Raw genomic sequence first — 18,554 nt, forward strand, 5'->3', positions numbered from 1 at the left:
GAACCCTGTACAGATAAACATCCTACCTGTTATTTGAGATGGAGTCCTTGGGAGGTGCCCTTGCCAGGCCACTGACTCCCGCTGTGCGTGAGGGCTCAGAGCTGGCGCTGTTCGTCTGGGCGCCCAGCTTGCCCCAGGTCTTGGGATTGAGACTGGCCAGGAAGGATGATTTGGGGGACTGTGTAGTGGTAGGGCTCTTAGCTGTGGTTAACAAGACAAGAGGATTTTAATGTTCATAAAGGCAAAAGATAATCAAATTAATTTTGTTTGCAATGCATGCTACCATTTCTCTTTAACATACATTACTGAGTGCCAGCTATTAATTAATTGATATTATACAATATGTTCCAAACATATAAATGTGCAAGATCAAATCACAATATCGATAGATATTGTGAACCAGAAGTAATCTTTCATCTCCAGGTCTGCCGCTAGTTAATTTCGCTTTTCGTCAACAGCGCTAATATAGTATCACGAGGTTGTTTTTTGTTGAGCTCCTAAAACATCCATGTTCTGTATGATCACCTCAATCCGAGCCTAAATTCAGAGAAAAACGGCACTAAAGATGGGAGTGAACGGAACGAAAATATTCAATGACTTACCCTGATTGTCTACTTTGTCGTCGTCCCTGGGGGGAGAGTACTTGGGCCTTCGAGGGCCTCTTTTAGGCAGCCGTTTCCTCTTGAGGACGTCACTTAACCGACTGGAAGAGGAACATGGCATTAGAAAGAGTCTTCATTGATTATGAGCACATCATATCACTGATCCCCATCACAAGAAACACTTCTGTACTTGTTAAAAACCCATTCTGGACGAGAATCCCTTTTGGTGTTTCAACTAAGCATTATGTTATACTTTAGCCAATGAAAAATATCAGATCTACAAGCTCATAGCGTGAACGTTTTTAACTCAAATCTTTGTTTCTGGGAGGTCAATGGAACAACATATTTTCAGAAGGGGGTCGGTGGCCAATTATATATATTTTTGGGGGTTCTTGACAGAAAAAAGACATTTTTGTAGAATCGTTCCCAGGTCAAAATGGGTTAAGAGCAACACAACAAGTGAATGGGCTGTTTCCAGGTATATTTATGCAACCGGGGCTATAATAATGAGACATGGGAGAACCACTCACCCCTGTGGACTGAGGTCCAGAGAGTCATCCATGCTGTGCTGGAAACTGGGGGAGCCGAGGTCAGGGGTGACGTTGGTAGCGGACGTGGTGGAGGCAGTGCTAATGGTGGTCGTGCACAGACTGGCGGTGCCACTGGTGCAGGCCTTGGGGGGACTGGTGACCAAGAAGGTCTCTGAATCTGCCAGGTTCTTCACCTGGTGCATTACACCTGCATGGGGAGAAGACATCGACATGTTAGAAATTGCTTGCTGCGTGCGTGCCTTGGTCTATTGGGCAGTGCATCACCGCCACCTACCCACCTGGCATGCACATTACAGCGTGTTCAATCATTGCTGCGTCTCCGTGTGAATGCTGAATGAAAAGTGAGAACGCAACGGGACTTTGCCGTTTTCTGCAGAGACCATTGCCATGTAAAACTGGCCTTAATATTTGGGGTGATGTGATTGAGATATCCCATGAGAAGACGGTAGAGACAAAGTACACTTTGTCAAAGTAGACATGCAAAGTAGACCGTCTACTTTGGGGAGGAAAAGGAAAAAGCAAGAGAACAATCTTCTATTACCTTCTCTTCTGAAATAGACGCCAAAGACATCAGGCAGCTTCTGCATGAGGATCTCAGCCATCTGCAAAGAGCCCACTACAATCTTCAGGTCCTGGCTGGATAGCATGGAGGCAATGTGACTGTTGGGAAAACAAACAAAACGTTTAGCTGCCACTGTGGTTGATGAGCTGTTTTTATCATCAAGAAAATGTTTATCGCCCAGTCGTCCAGATATTTATCTGGGGGTTTTTAGTGATACCCATGGTGATAGGTGGTCAATGGAGCCAGTTTGGAAAACACAAAATCCCACATACTACCCTACAACCGCTCAGACCAGCCAACACAGGAAGGCTGGCAGAACATTCACTAAAACGGCCGGGACAACGCTCCACACGTCCCAGACTTTTCTCCCTTCTGGCTCCAAAACTATGTAATGAACTTCCAATGGCAAACTGAACGTTTTAAATATTTTATGCATTACCTCCGTAGCGCATGTGCGTTAGGCTGAGCAACAGTGACACTTGGTCAACAAACGCTATTTCCATACTCCGACAAATACAGGGACACTCATCCATATGTACTTGGGACACACATAGGAGTGGCAGATGGAACATGGCCATGCAGGGACAGTCTCACCTGGACACGGCATGGTTCCTCAGCACATCCTTCAGCAGCTCGGCGTCAGCGAAGTAGATAATCCTGAGGATGGCTCTAAGGCACTTGTGTCTGACGGCGGGGCCGGCGGAGGAGCTGTACACCTCGTACAGGACCCCGAACAGGGTCTTGATGAAGCACTTGGCCAGCTCAGGGTCGTCCTTCATCAGCTGGGCCCGCGCGTCCTCCCGACGCACCTCCTGGTGACCCCCTGGTAGTGGACACAGTCACACACATTTAGCATCTTTAAACTGCAAACTTGAAAAAAAAAGTGCTTCAGGATACAGATCATGGGTACAGAAAGCATCGCCTTCTCCATATATGGCGACTGCCAAATATTGCAGACACTGGACAGAATTTTGCCGATGCCTTGGCTCTCGGCTTGGGCATGCCTGCAATCTGCAGGCCCCTCACGACTGATTTATGGACATTACCGAGGTTTCCAAATATGAACACAAGTAGTTTACATTTGTAGCCAAGCTGTATAATAGCATCCTTAAGACGCTGGTAAGGAATGCCTCTTCCAGACTGTGGTCAAATGTACATGCCACTTCCAAAATGGTCTCACACACACACACACACACAGGTGTCAAGACACATTTAGACTTTGAACCCATTGTCTTCTAAATTACGAGTGGTGCTCAGTCTTTTTCATATCAAGGAGCCTCAGTCAACACGATTATATGCATTTGGCCGCGGACCCCAATCTGAAAAGATTTAGTTCCAGGGACCCCCAGAAGCAAAGACACGAGGTAAAAACGTTCGCTGTGAAAGAGGTTAGTGCACCATTTTCACGATTTTTCAAAAATCAGCAGATCTACAAGCTTGTAGACTCTACGAGCTTGTAGATCTGCTACTACTAGATCTGCTACTCTCTACGACGTAGAGAGTAGATGCCAATGGCAAAGTTTATTGTGGACATGGAGATGAGACCAACGTTTCGGACAGACAAACTGCCTTATTTAGCTTTTTGCTCACAGGAATATTAAGATTACCAATATCACACATTTTATTAAATTGGTAATCATTTTTAAATATCAAACTCTGGTTTTCATACAAAGGCAAATGACAGAATAGTAGTACAATACTACCGAGACATTATTCTCAGGTGTAGAGGGTCTTGTAAGTTTAGAGACAGTCGCACTGAGGAAAAGACAGGAAGCAGAGCTGGCGGTAGCAGAGACTAAAATGTTGAGGTTCTCTCTAGCCAAATTCCAATACCCCAAATCTGGGTCACTCGCTCACACACACACGATCACTCCAGCATGGCGATGTTATGGTGAAATTGGTGACCTGCCAAAATATGTGACCATCTTGTGGACTTAACTCGCTATTCACACCTTTTATTCCATTGTCTTTCCCTGCGTAATACGCAAAACCCACTATTTGTTTTATATGTTTAATTTGCCGTTTTGTAATGAATTGAATGAAAATCCGGCTTTGTCGCGGACAAAGTGACGAGGCCGACACGTGATGACGTAAACAGAAATCAACCAACCGCTGACTTGCAAGGGCTTCTGGGAAACGGAGTCCAATGCAAAGTGGACGAGGGGGTATGGACGATCTTAGCCCGCTTCGCTTTAAATACCGCTAGGCTGAACTCGATCTGCTAATAAACTGCAATGATTTACATTCTCACATTGACATGGTGACCTGCTGAAATATGTGATCACTGTAGACAATCACATAATCTCACTAATTTCACCGTAACACCACCTGCTGGAGTGAGCGAGCGGCCAAAATTTGGAATTGGGTTTCTGGGAGTAACAAGGATGGATAGGATCAGGAGTGAGTACATCAGAGGGACAGACAGTTGGTTTGGACACGTACAGAAGAGGGATAGTGACTATATCGGTAGAATGATGTTGAGGTTGGAACTATGCCCATAAATAAATCCTTCCTCTAGGAGGCCTCGAGGAAGGATTTATGGACCCAGTGAAAAGAGGACATGACGTTAGTTGGTGTGAGAGAAGAGGAGGCAGAGGACAGGGTTAAAGATGGAGGCAGATGATTTCGCTGTGGCAGGGAGGAGGAAAGCCCAAAGGAAAAGAAGAAGTAGAGGGGTCTTGTTAAGTCTTACCCGTGTTGGGGTTGGCGAGAGGATTGGGCTTCCTCTGGATGCCCCGTGCGGTGCCCGTGTCCTCATTGATCTGCTGCATAGAGTTGAAGTCGATGGTGTAGACGCGGCCCAGGGTGGACAGGCTGATCTCGTCCTCCCCATTCTGGTGTGCCGTCTGTCGGGGACAGATCGTTAGACCAGTGGTTCTCACACTGTTTCACCTCAAGGACGCCCATAAGAGAAGATTTTTTTATCGGCTCTAGCAGTGATTCTCAACCAGTTTAATTTCAAGGACCCCAGGTATGACCTGAATTAGGCCCATTCAATGGCATTTCTATCTCTGGGACCACGATGTATATTGTAAAATCAACGTTAATTTAACTCAGAGAGTGTACATATTGAATCAAATGGACCCGTAAGGGTCTATTTGGTTCCATTTGTACACTCTATTTGTAAAAATTGCTCAATGCTGAAAGCCGGTCAGCAAGTGGATTCATGAATGTATTGTATATAGACAATATTTTAGGCCAATAAAAGAAATACTATATACCAAATGTTTACTCCACTCCACAACCCTGGCTGCTGGACTATTAGACTGCATGCAAAGTGCAAACACAGCTGAGCAGATATATTAAATGTATTGCATGCAAGCAGGGTTCCGACTACGCATTTTCCTGACCGGCCAAAGTGACAGACAAAATTGTATTATTCCGGCCAAGTGCTAAATTAATCGGGCCATAAATTAATACACGTACGCGTGTGCTTATACGACTGGGCACCACCCAATCAATGCAACCACTGCTGCAGCCGAGTAGCACAAATATAGTTTCTCCCACCCACTAATAAAATAGAAATGAACATTTGGCCAAAACACATTCACGTAGAAAAATGTATATTGCTGCTACCTCAATGATCCGGCTATCGATGCGGTTATAAGGGTGCCATAACCCCCGGTCATCCCTCCACTGCCAGATGGCTCCTTCCGTGGTCTGGGCACTGCCTTTTTTCAGCATGAGATCCACGGCGAAAATGCCCTCTCTGGGCAGACAGGGCATCAGCTCACTGTGGGTACAACACCACAATACTGTCAGCATGAGATCCACGGCGAAAATGCCCTCTCTGGGCAGACCGGGCATCAGCTCGCTGTGGGACGGTACAACAGCACATTACCGTTAGGGTCATTCTAGGACAAAATCTTGATCTACAGAGAATCAGCTTAACCCCATTTAGACCTGAGAAAAGATTCTACAAACGCCTTCTAAATCCTGACAGTTTTCTTGAAAAACCCTATGTTTCTGTGTCAGTGGTGCTCAACCTTTTTCATGTCAAGGACCACCAGAATTATCTGTAATGGCATCTGAAAATATGTTCTTACAGAGACCAGCCCAGACCCACAGGAACGCACCCGGCCCGGATCCGGCGAGCCGGCCAGCGTACGAAACGGTTGAGAAATTACCGTGTGGGGGTCCCTCTACTGTACAGTCACTGTACTGTGGGTGTGCACAGCCAAAATCATCATATATACAGTTAATATGTGCATGTTAGGTTGCGCACAGGTGGTGAAAACCATAGTTAATATGTGTGTGTTTGTTTTAAGTTGCGCACAGGTGGTGAAAAACAACTACACCGTTTTCATGCTCAGACCCAGCCACCCAGCCAGCCACCCAGCCACACACATAGCTCCGTAAGGGAGTGGTTGCACCACTCAAAAAGGGGACAAGGGTAGAAAGACACATTACCAGATGAGGGAGGTGAGTTCATAGAGCTCCTGAGGACTCCGGGGAACCAGGTCAATCTGCTCCTGGCAGCTTCCATTGGATGCTCCACACAGGAGGAAGCGCAGAGTCTCCGCAATGTCTGCACACCAAGATGAGGAGACAGCCTGTTAGAGTTTGCCAAACTCGTTTTCTTGCCATAAATATTATGATGATGAGTCATTGATCACTGGAAAATTACGGTCGAGAAATGACAGAGTTACTGTGTGGGGGAATTAGCAGACCTCTCTCTGGTTCTAGCACAACAGTACCACTTTTGCCCATATTGGTACCCTAAACATAGGGACATACAGACATAGGGACGGACATAGGGACGGACAGACATTGCTGTTCCTTGGAGTGGCTGCATCACTCAAAAAGCTCAACACAATCCAGGTCTAGTCAGTCGCGGGCGTGTGCACGAAATGAGCACGCCAATTTCACGGAAACGCGCCCACGTAAATACGCTTGCGTTGTCGTTCCTCACCTTCTGTGGGAACAAAACAAAAAAAAGCACAGGCCTCTCGTTGAATTACTAGGCGCGATAATCACCTTTAGTGTGAATCATTTATCCACAGGCAATCAAGAGTTGACACACAAGGTGTGAGAACGTACGGTATAACATTGGTCTTCAGCTCATGGCAGTGAAGTGACTCACTTCACTGCCATGAGCTGCACGGCCAGGCAGGGGCAGTTGGAGCACATGAGATTACTCACTTTGTTTCATGAGCTGCACGGCCAGGCAGGGGCAGTTGGAGCACATGAGAGAGAACATGCGCACCACCATGATGAACATCCCCGAGCTGAGCACGGGCGGGGTGACCACCAGCAGCTGCTGAATGTTGGTCAGTAAGTCCCGGGAGGCCACCTGCTGTAGCAGGTTCTGTAGACACACACACACATAAGCTCATTAGTGTAGTGCAGGCAAGGTCATAACGCAAAACTCTCCATGCTAACATGGAAGAGGCCTTAACAAACCCATTAACCCGAGACCAGATTCTACAAGTGTCTTCTAAATCATGTCAGCTTTCTGAAATGATTCTCAAACTATTTCATATCAAGGACCCCAAACCCCAGATTTGTATGTAATTGGCCACTGACCCCCCCCCCCCCCCCCCATCTGAAAATATGTTGTTCCAGGGACCCCCAGAAGAAAAGATAAGAGTTAAAAAAAATGTTTGCTGTGAAAGAATATATATTCAAATATTTGCACTACATTTTCACAATTTTTAAAAAATAGCAAGGTATGCGCGTGACATCATCATCAAACCAGGAAGTTATGCAGGGGTGCCTACTGAGTGGCTAAAAACTACTTTCTGGCCTTGACAGACCATACATACAAACAGAAAAGTCATTAAACGACATTAAACAATGCTAAACTCACTTTGCCTGTCACTTTGCCACTCGATTTGCCATCCACTTTATGCATGTGCATACCGTCTATACAAGATTGTAGCGCTATGAGCTTGTATACCTGCCAAGTTTAAAATAATGGTTAGTAGTTAAAGCGCTACGGCAACACAGATGTGTTCCAGGTCTAAATGGGTTAGTGTAGTGGCACGGTGAAGAATGCAAAACACTCCTGGAAGAAAAGGCCTCAACAGTAGAGACACATAAATAAAAACATACCTCCTCGTGCTGAAAGTTGTCCACCAGTCTGGCGAAACAGAGACAAGTGCTTTCCACGGATTTCTTATCCTGGATAGGGGTTAAATAAACGAATGAATAAGCTGGCAGTGTAAGACAGAGTTACTGGTTAGACATTACATTAGGTTTTCCATGCCTTGCCAAATCATATGAAAATAATTATTCAACCCATTTGGCACTTTGTAACTCGGCATCTCAATGTGGGTTATAGTTCAGTGGTTGTTGACAGTAGTGTTGATCGGGCAGGCACCTGGTGTGTGAGTCTCTGAGTTAACAGTGGCAGAGAGTCAGCGACAAAGTGGAACTCGTCCGGGGTGATGCTCTGGCAGCAGTTGGCTGCGATGGCCAAGGCATTCCTCTGAGCGTTGATGCTGAAGAACTCTAGGTACAACAGACAGTCTGCAAGCCCACCCTAAACAGAAAACAACGGGAGAGAAGTGTATAATGACTCCATCAATTGGTTTAAAAAAACATTAATGCTAGTCCAGGCCATGGAAGAAAAGAAAAAAAAAGTTTATTGTGATTGTGCAGCAGTTCAAAATTCAAAGAGGCGACGAAAGGCGAGGAAAGCCGATACTACATAGACGCAATTAGCCATAGGATCTATGCCAAGGACTGTGATTACTTTAGGGGTGGCGTGGTACAAAACGGCTTCAGAGACAGACTGGCTAGGCTTTACACCAGTCGTTTTCAACCAGTGGTCCTTGAGGCGGTTCCAGGTGGTCCCCAGCTAAATGAGTTGTTAACCAAATAGACCCTTATAGATCTTTTTACTCTTGAAAGCGTAAAATGAAACCAATGGACCCGTGCGGGTCCATTGGTTTCATTTTACGCTCTCAAGAGTTACATTATTGTTAAACATCTGCATTACTTAATTTACACGAAGTCTACACAATTTGGAGAATGTAGAAGAATTGTTATTTTGACCAACGTTTGTCAAAAGCATGGAATTGTAGACAAAATCTTATCCAATGACAAACAAAATATTCTTTAGTTTTGGGCAAGGACTGTATAAAGAGGACAAGAAGCGAAGACCGTAAGGGCGCCACCATGTTGATCACATGGTGCTCCATGGAAGGAAAGGAACATGCGCAGTTGCAGACCAAGGCTGCATAAAGCCCATTGCGCATGTTTCTTTCCTTCCATGGAGCACCATGTGATCAACATGGTGGCGCCCTTACGGTCTTCGCTTCTTGTCCTCTTTATAGTCCTTGGTTTTGGGTCCGAGAGGCTAAATCTCATTAAAATGGTGTGAGAGTGTGGCTCAAATGCCAAATAAATAATGGGGGCCTTGAAATTAAGAAGGGTTGAAAACCCCTGCTTTAGAAATCAGATAAATTCAATAAGGGGTGCAGGGGGGGCATACAGGAGGTGTAACAGGAAAAACAAAAGGTGGAACAGTGAGAGTAACACTTACAGCCTGCAGGATGGCTTTACTGTGTCGCCGTGACAACATTTCCAAGGCAGTTAGTGCCTGCTCTGCTACGTCAATGAACTGGATCACCTGAAGCTGCAGAAGGAAACAAAAGAGCATTAGCATAATAATATATCTCAAGGCTACCATCGCAAAATAACCAAGACATGACAGACCTGAGTGGAGAGGTCTCACCTTTTCTTTTATAAATTTGTATCGCACGATTTTCCTGTAACCCATTTTTTACCCAGTGTCAATTATCTAATCCTGGAAGCTACACTCCCTCTGCCAACCTGGGGAGCACGGACTGAACTCATGCTTCCTTCAATGCATGAGGAGTCCAAGCCGCTTCTTTTCACCTGACAGGGTGGGGACATAGCGCATGGAAGGAACAAGTTAACCCAACCAGTTCCTTTCCCCTCCATCAGGCGCACCGGGTGGACAGGGGGAGGCAGTATAGCGACCAGGATTACTGCATGTTTTTTGTGAAGGTACCTAGTACCCCAGGGGGACACGGGGAGAACATGCTAACTCCACACAGAAAGGCCCCTTCACTAACCCCACCACGGGTATGAGCACCGATGAGTCTCACCTTTTCAAGGAAGACAGGAATGGCGTCGACCACCACGGCAGAGGACCGAGGCAGCGCCTCCATCATGTATGTGAGAGCACGGGAGGCGTGGTTCATCTGTACGAGGAAACAAGATGGATAAAAACACAGTGACGATACAAAAATATGGAAACTAAGCTTCTACAAATAGTTAGAAAATGAAAGGGCACCTATAATATAATACTCACAATATCAAAGTTATGCTCCATTTGTAACAATGTGATCTGTGAAGGAAAAGTGGGCGTTAAAATGTTGAAATCAAGAAATGATCAGAGCCAACATACGGTTGTCAATGTTAGCATTTTAACACAAACACACAAAGTTCAACATGGATTTCCGACCAGCTGATCTTCACATGCGTAGATAAGATAGCAAGGCCTTTTCTTCTCATCTTTCCCTGAAACTTTAAAGCACCTCACCCGTCATGAGTGCCGTGTCATTCATGTGATGCACCAGCAGCAAATGTTTGTTTGTGTTTTTTACCAGGACACGCGAGTCCAATTGTCTGAGTCTGAGCTATGAAAATATACGAACAATCCACATTGTTCATTGTTATGCACACCGGTTGAACCCGAGCATGCCTCTGAACAAATGTTCAGAGGCAACACATGGTCAATTTAGATCAGGCTTAAATTAAAGCAGGCGCAAATCTGCTCACCAATGCGGGCACCACACTCTTGACAGGGAATCCTCCCAGAGTCTCCTCGTTGCCCATCACCAACAGTTGACACATCTCAATGGCGGCCTGGAGCTGCTGGGACTCGTCGCCTGTGGCCTGCAGGCCTTGCAGCAGCTGCTGAGCTTTGGAGCCTGTAGTGGGGGAGAAAGGGAGAGAACCATGGTGAGATTACGTCAATCTGTTCGTACTCCAAAACAGACACACACAGCCAGTCGTTGGCGCGTTTAGGCACCGCCCAAAAAAAGATAATGGCCATTTTCTGCAAACTTTTTTTTGCACAACAACATTGTATGATAAAGGATAAAATTAGAAAAGAAAAGTCATCAAGACATAATCAATAGTTTCAGCTCTAAATGAGAATAAAAAAAGGTACATATAGATATAGAGGGTATGCGCATGCATAGAGTGAGGTTAATGTAATTTAACATTTAGTGCAATCAGATCTGGACTTTTCTGTTTGGATGTATGGGCTACCAAGGCCAGTGTATTTCTATTGCCACTCGGTAGGCGTTCCCGCATAACTTCCGGGTATGATGATGATGTCACACGCATACCCCCTTTTATTTGAACACTTGGGGTAGGTACTCACTGGCTCCACTGCCTATGGTCCTGTGGAACAGCTGGGACATGCGGGGCCCCAGGGGCCCAAAGAGATGTGGTGGGAGACCCCTGGCCTCCAACAGAGCTAGACATGACCACAAAAATAAATAAAAAACTTAAATGAACTGCATGCTCAATCACACAAGCACACATGTATGCACGCCATACATACACCACAGGCATTTCCATCAGGGTGGGGAACATGTTTAAATGTGCAGTACACCTACTGTAGTGACTGCAGCTTTTAACACAATGGATGATGGTACTTAGAAGTAGGCCTGTCACAATTACTACATAAATCGTCTAATAGCAATTATTTAAGGGAATGTTTAATCGTTTCCATGTCGATTTAAAATGTTTGGAAATAAAAAATAAATACAAACGATATTAAAGGCGTCAGTGATTTCTTTGTATATTCAAGTGTGAAATTTGTGATTACAAAGACAACAGAAATACAATGCAATTATTTGCCAGACAATTAATCGTCACCTTAAAATGTGTAATGGCGACAGGCCTAGTTAGAACAACAAGTTGGCACAGCATTGATCTGTCAGTACAATATCCAAGATATCAGTAATATCTACAACGTTAGCAGCTCGGTAACCACCTTCAGTAGAGATATCAGTAATATCTACAACGTTAGCAGCTCGGTGAGCACCTTCAGTAGAGATATCAGTAATATCTACAACGTTAGCAGCTCGGTGAGCACCTTCAGTAGAGATATCAGTAATATCTACAACGTTAGCAGCTCGGTGAGCACCTTCAGTAGAGATATCAGTAATATCTACAACGTTAGCAGCTCGGTGAGCACCTTCAGTAGAGATATCAGTAATATCTACGTTAGCAGCTCGGTGAGCACCTTCAGTAGAGATATCAGTAATATCTACAACGTTAGCAGCTCGGTGAGCACCTTCAGTAGAGATATCAGTAATATCTACAACGTTAGCAGCTCGGTGAGCACCTTCAGTAGAGATATCAGTAATATCTACAACGTCAGCAGCTCGGTGAGCACCTTCAGTAGAGCCAGCTACAACTACAGTAGATATCAGTAATATCTACGTCAGCAGCTCGGTGAGCACCTTCAGTAGAGCCAGCTACAACTACAGTAGTCACAAGATGCTGTTATAATTGGAAATAAATGGCTGACCAAAGAGAAAACTGAGGCGCGCCAGAAAGCACTAATGGCATTAGTGGTGAAAGGACTACACACAGTTTATCCAATATGGTGGCATACGGTAGCTTGTTATCTAAATGGATGGACACTGGTGTTGATGCCTGATGTAGCCACATAACTTAGACTTGGGTCCTCCTGGCACATACGTGGATTAGGAAAAAAAATAAAAATGGAGGGGACAGGATCACTCAGCATTTTGCACTATTGGCGATAAGGATTATTCTGATTATAAGGGGGATTATGGGGCGGCAGTGGCTCACACGGGTAGAGTGGCCGGTAAAGTGGCCGGGTGGGAACCGTGAGGTTCCCGGTTTGATCCCGGGTTCCCCCAGAGTTAGTGACGAAGTGTCCTTGAGCAAGTCTCTGAACCCCTAATTGCTCCTGATGTGCAGGTTGGTGCCTTGCATGGTTTCGGCATATGAATGTGGGCGTGAATGTAATGTAATGCACAATCTATGTAAAGCGCTTTGGATGAAAGCGCTATATAAAATGCACCATTTACCATTTATTTTAACATGAATATTTATAAAAGTATCCCCATCTACTTACCTTGGAGCCTGCCCATTTCAGAGTCATCAGACTCACTCTCTCCAGAGGTGGTCATGCCTACCGCTCCGGCAACTGAGCTAGAAGCTGGATATAAAAAAAAACTAATGTGTGAATGAAGTAACAAAGGCATCACCCAAAGATTGCTCAAGGCTACTTAGGAACAAAAGTAAAATAAAATATCACGACTGAAAACTGTCCCAATGGGCGATTTGTTTACTCAACAATTAGCAGGTAGTTTCTCTTTTATGAAATATCCGAGATCATTAGGGTTTCTGTAACATGCATCTCATTCTATAGCTAGTTTGACCTCTCATAAATCAAATCTATTCTAGTTGAACACGTCAATTACTCTAATCTTAAATATAACTGTAACCGAAAAAAGCCAAACTATAAACTCACGTGTCTGTGGACGTTGTGAGCTTATAGATTGGGTATTTTTATGACTTGGGGAAACAGCAGGTTCTTCCAAGCTGATGACCTCATTTCTTATGTTTGGACATGGCTCTATGGCAGGCAGCAGCCCTTTACTGTTTATGCAACAAATGCTGCAAATACTTCATAGTCCACTGTTTTAACTGCACACTGGGCAAGGGGCCAAGTTGGAGTTTGTTATGGAGTGAAAACCCACCTCTTCAGACGAGCCGTAGCCTCGACGACCTTACAGGCATATGCAAAGGCTCAACTTAGATAGCATTTTATGTAGACATAGTTTCATTATATAGATATCCCACTGGAGGTTCTTAGTTTATGTATGATTCATGATGACTATTATTTTTTTGTATAATGATGTATTACCATGTGTTGTTCTTCTTACTTACTGTGAATCACTCTGGATTAAGAGCGTCTGCTAAATGTCTAAATGGTAAAAGCCGCTACACACCTGAAGCCCCTTGTGGTGCCTCGTCGGTGCGCGCAGACGACGAGTTGGCGCCGTCCTGGTTGTTGTCGGAGTCGGCCATTTTCTCCTGTCGGCGAGCGTCGGCTGCCCCGCGCTTGCCCAGGCCTGAGCCCCGCCGACTGGAGGAAGGACAGCAGGACAGAACAGGTTGTTGTGAGCAGCGTATTAAAGTAGAAAGCACTGTATGTACAGTCAACCATTAGACAAATATATTATACAGGCATGTTTCTGTTCAGGCTCAATGGGCTCCATCTACAGAGAATAACTCTTCCTACTTCCGGGTCCCTTCCCTTGCCCCATTTAGACCAGAGGACGATTCTACAATTCTCACAGGCATGTCTAAGGCTCAATCCCCTTCGTCCTGGCCCTTAGCCCTTAGCCCTTGATTATGCGCATTCACGTGAGGGGGAAGGGTTATCTCAATTGTCTTTGGATCGAGGGGTAGGGCCGAGGGCGAGGGGTAAAATCCCCTTCGTTTGAAGGGATATCTCGACGGGACTTCAAACGGAGCAACATCACTGAGGGCTGAAAGGCGGACGAGGTAAGAAGCCTTTTGTCCTTTATTATGGAAAAATATTATAATAACCAATATTATTTGAATGTATTAACAATCTGCATCGACAAAAATATCGCAATCTCTAGCAACGGTTAACGTTACCTCACGTGAACTAACGATATGATACGGCGTTGCATTCATACAACGTTACCCATTCATTTGGAGCCGCTTCGGCACTTTATTATTTTTTATGTATCGCCAGTGCGCCGGTGATACAACTCGGATGCAAGCTAGCTTATTAGCAGGCATCAGTCCGACCCCCCAGACCACGATATGTCAACATTCTGCAGTTTTGGAGCTCTTAAAAGCTGTGAAATAGCCTACTGTACCTACACAACGCTGTCGCTGCATAACGTTGGCTACTCGCTGCAGTGATAGCTATGGTTTTATCATGACCAATGTTAAGCTAATCCCCACAAGTTGCAAAACTTGCATAACTATTAGCAATGTTGTTGTTTTTTTCCCCAGGCAAACCAGCTATGGAAACAGATTGCAAGCTGCTGTGCAGACTGTACATTGGATGGAGATGAATCACGATGGCATTTTCATTGATAGAAAATTACTCTGTTCTTAATGATATTAAAAACAATGACCAGTGACCACAGCCCCTTCTTTCTATACTGTAAATAGTTTTTGCCTTTTTCTAACCCTATATCTGTACCCATGCTATACAAACTGTTAATACAATAATCAATGAATCAGGTACAACTGTTGAGCAGGTGTCAGAATGAGCTATATCTAGCTGAATTACATTCTGCATGGTGGGCTACCAACATGAGAAAAAAATTACAATATATGTATTTCATCATAACCACAGCAATGTTATATTTACGTTCCATCTCTACAGCTTAAATGAAATGGAATATAGTTTCCAAAGTGGGTTATGGGCTAAATGATAGTTTGTACACTCAGAGTTAATTAACATTGATATTACAATATAAATTGGGGGTCCTAGAGACAGAAATGCCATCAAAGTTTGGGGACCACTGGCCTGTAGTGAGCTTGCAGATCAGCTATTTTCTGAGAACAGGTTGTATATCAATATCTACAAGGGACGTCCAATATTTAGGGACGTTCCAATTCCTAGGGGGATGATTTATCTCCCTACCCCTTGACACTCATTATGTAGGGACAAGGGGAAGGGGCAAGAAAGATATCAGTTCTCCCATCGCCAGTCTAATTTATACAGATTAATTTGTACAAATAAATTATAATTATTCATTATATTTTTTGCATACACCAGTGTAAAGTACAGTGTCCCAGTTAAGATGAGAAAAAGGAACATAACTCCTTGTTTTACTCATAACTGATGACATATCTTGCCAAATGCCGTGTTGTGTAAACAGTAACTTAAGTTGGACTTTCAAGGATGAAGACTGTTTTCTAAGCCTGTATTACATTCGCGAACCAGTGAGGCCATTAAATGTGTCCTCTGGTGCACCTCCGGTGCCCCGACTAAATCAAAAGGAGAACCTGCGTTATTTTTAACATTCTCTCAGAATTCCTTTGGCCTGGTTTTAATTCTCTTGGCGTGGTGCCATGCCTGTACAATGGCTGGGGAAACACTAACGGAAACACTAACGGCACAATACTTCAGCTTGTAGATAACCCATTTACATTGAGCAAAGGGTCTGCCCACGCTGTGAGCTTTAGATTGAAAGAGATTTGTTGTAGACGCCAGGAAAAAACCCATCCAAGTCTAAATTGCAACTCAGGTCCATTTCATGAAGACTAGCAGATTTATGTATTTAACCCATAATTAAGACGGGGAAAGCATCAGTGTCTACAGGCTTGTAGATCTGCTTTTTTTGAGAAATCGTGAAAATGTGGAGCAAATCTTTGAATATATATTCTTTCAGAGCTAACGTTTTTAACTCAAATCTTTGCTTCTGGGAGGGGGTCCCTGTAACATATTTTTAGATGGGGGGGTCGGCGGCCAATTACATACATGTTTGGGTCTCCTTGACATATTGAGCACCACTGATACAGAAACATAGATATTTCAGAAAGCTGTCATGATTTATCAAGACTTTTAATTTCGATGTCAGGCCAAAATGGGTTAAGGGCTGCTTTCTATAGTTAACAAAAGGGCCCGGCCTTCATTTAGTATCTGTACACCTTGTGTGGCCGTCGGGTTACCTGGTGCTGGCACAGGAGCCCGTGGTCTTCTGGCGTGTGCTCCGCCGAAAACTGGGGAGCTCTGCTGGAGGAGACTCGCTGCGCTTCTTAGTGGACTTCCTCAAACCTAGATGAAACAAACGCAGAACAGTTACAACGTTTAGCTCTCATGTACAACACGCCACTGACAACAAGCACATCAAACACAGAACAGTTACAACTTTAAGCTCTCGTGGAGAACACACCACTGACCAGCTAACCTAAAGGAAACAAACACAGAACAGTTACAACGTTAAGCTCTCGTGGACAACACACCACTGACCAGCTAACCTAAAGGAAACAAACACAGAACAGTTACAACGTTAAGCTATCGTGGAGAACACACCACTGGACGAGCAAATCAAACACCAGATCCTTCAGTCACTTTAGGACTTCGCTACATACATCTTGCTCAAGCGACAGCAGCAGTAATGACATATAAACCAGTGGTTCCCAAATTGGGGTCCAGGGACCACCCAGGGGTCCTTGAGGGAGTTCCAGGGGGTCCCCAGCTAAATGTTAGAACCAAATGGACCCTTGAGTCTGTAACTCTGAGTGTACAAATGGAACCAAATGGCCCCTTAACGAGATTGTACAATCTCAAAGTTAAATTAACATTGATTTTACAATATAAATAGAACTTCTATTTATATTAGATGGATAGAAATGGCATTAAATGGGGGTCCGTAGACTAATGCATGTCAAACTGGGGGTCCTTGAAATTAAACGGGTTGAGAATCACTGCTAGAACCGTAAAGGTCTTCTCTTATGGGGCTCCACTGGCATCATCTCTTCAAATGGGGGCCCACGGGGTCATTAGTGTCAATGTGGGGGTCCTTGACATGAAAATGAACCACTGATGTGGCCTTATTTCCTCTGTTGAGCAGCTGATGTGGTGGTTGGAGGAGTGGGTGGAAGAGGGTGAGCAAGCTTTCTGTGTTTTTATGTATACATCTGTATCTGTGTACTGTACTGTATGTTCTTATGTATCCTGTTCATGTTTTACGGGTCCGTCTTGACAATAGATGCTGCATCTCAAAGTGCTATCCCCTTCAATACAAATCTGAAATCTATCCACAGTGCATAGCTCAATTCATAGAGGCTACTTCATTGCATTGGTTTGTGGTCAAACTGGCTTGGCATCCATAACCACAAGTCGGGGCAAATGGCTGGGTTTAATTATTGAACACAAAGGGCCAAGTCTAAATATCTTCAGGGTGGAGCGAGGCAGTCCATTTGAGAAAGAGAGAGAGAGAGAAAGGAGCCTCACATATTGTTATCATTGCAGTGCAGTCGGGGCGTGTTCAGCGTTCCGTGTGGAAGAAGTGCTGTCGATAGCATCTTTTGTTTTGCACATACTGTATAATATATACACTCAAAGAGGAGGTCACCCAATGCTAATTCTGTGTTTACCCCCACCCACTACATCTCAGAAATAAATCACACCTGTGTGAACCGAGCAGTGCAGGGTGTGTGTGTGCATGTGTGCGCGTATGTGTGTGTGTGTGTGTGTGTGTGTGTGTGACCCGAATGCGACCCCAATTATTCGACTGCTTAGTGTGAATGGCCCGGCTGCTCCAGCGTGTGACCCGAATGCGACCCCAATCATCTGCAGGGGTCCAAAGGTCGTGCTACAAACAGACAGACACACACGGCCCTTCCGTGGAGCTGTTAGCACCGCTCAAAAAACAAAAAACAAAACAAGTCAGAACTCTGCACACACACTTTAAAACAAACAAGACCACGTGTCTGCGCGAGAGCAAAGACAGAAGCAGCTAGGGCAATGGTTCTCAAAGACCCCCAGGGGTCCTTGAGGTAGTTCCAGGGGGTCCCCAGCTAAATGATAGTTTGGAACCAAACAGACCCTTATGGGACTGTAACTCTGAGTGTACAAATGGATCCAAATTAAAATGGTTGAGAATCACTGCAAGTCGTAAAGAAAATCTCTTATGGGGGTCCCTGGCATATCTTTTAGAATGGGGGTCTGCAGGCTAATTAGCATCAATTTGGGGGCCCTTGTCATGAAAACGTTTGCGAACCACTGAGCTAGGGTCACCGTTCAGAACAGTGAAGAGTCCCGACAGCAGTAGCTTCAGAGAGTTGTGCCACCTTCCAGCCAGCCCAGAGTAT

The 18,554-nt window shown here is 44.7% G+C and overlaps 1 protein-coding gene across 5 annotated transcripts in view; it reads right to left on the reverse strand.

Annotated features, from left to right (window-relative positions):
- The window catches only part of trip12 (thyroid hormone receptor interactor 12), a 47,968-nt gene that overhangs the window by 15,605 nt on the left and 13,809 nt on the right, over positions 1–18,554 (reverse strand). For all 5 annotated transcript variants that reach the window (XM_080772332.1, XM_080772329.1, XM_080772331.1 and 2 more), the window contains 19 exons: positions 16,407–16,512; positions 13,694–13,830; positions 12,814–12,897; positions 11,080–11,175; positions 10,470–10,621; positions 10,000–10,035; positions 9,794–9,889; positions 9,205–9,297; positions 8,038–8,199; positions 7,770–7,838; positions 6,858–7,023; positions 6,126–6,243; positions 5,292–5,448; positions 4,408–4,561; positions 2,310–2,538; positions 1,695–1,813; positions 1,133–1,340; positions 603–703; positions 27–201 (listed from right to left, as the gene is read on the reverse strand). In XM_080772332.1, the coding sequence (XP_080628458.1) occupies positions 27–201; positions 603–703; positions 1,133–1,340; positions 1,695–1,813; positions 2,310–2,538; positions 4,408–4,561; positions 5,292–5,448; positions 6,126–6,243; positions 6,858–7,023; positions 7,770–7,838; positions 8,038–8,199; positions 9,205–9,297; positions 9,794–9,889; positions 10,000–10,035; positions 10,470–10,621; positions 11,080–11,175; positions 12,814–12,897; positions 13,694–13,830; positions 16,407–16,512 (2,458 nt within the window). The remainder of the gene's footprint in view (positions 1–26; positions 202–602; positions 704–1,132; positions 1,341–1,694; positions 1,814–2,309; positions 2,539–4,407; positions 4,562–5,291; positions 5,449–6,125; positions 6,244–6,857; positions 7,024–7,769; positions 7,839–8,037; positions 8,200–9,204; positions 9,298–9,793; positions 9,890–9,999; positions 10,036–10,469; positions 10,622–11,079; positions 11,176–12,813; positions 12,898–13,693; positions 13,831–16,406; positions 16,513–18,554) is intronic.

The sequence above is a fragment of the Protomyctophum bolini genome (genome assembly GCF_963924005.1).
Source record: "Protomyctophum bolini genome assembly, chromosome: 9".
Lineage (NCBI taxonomy): Eukaryota > Metazoa > Chordata > Actinopteri > Myctophiformes > Myctophidae > Protomyctophum > Protomyctophum bolini.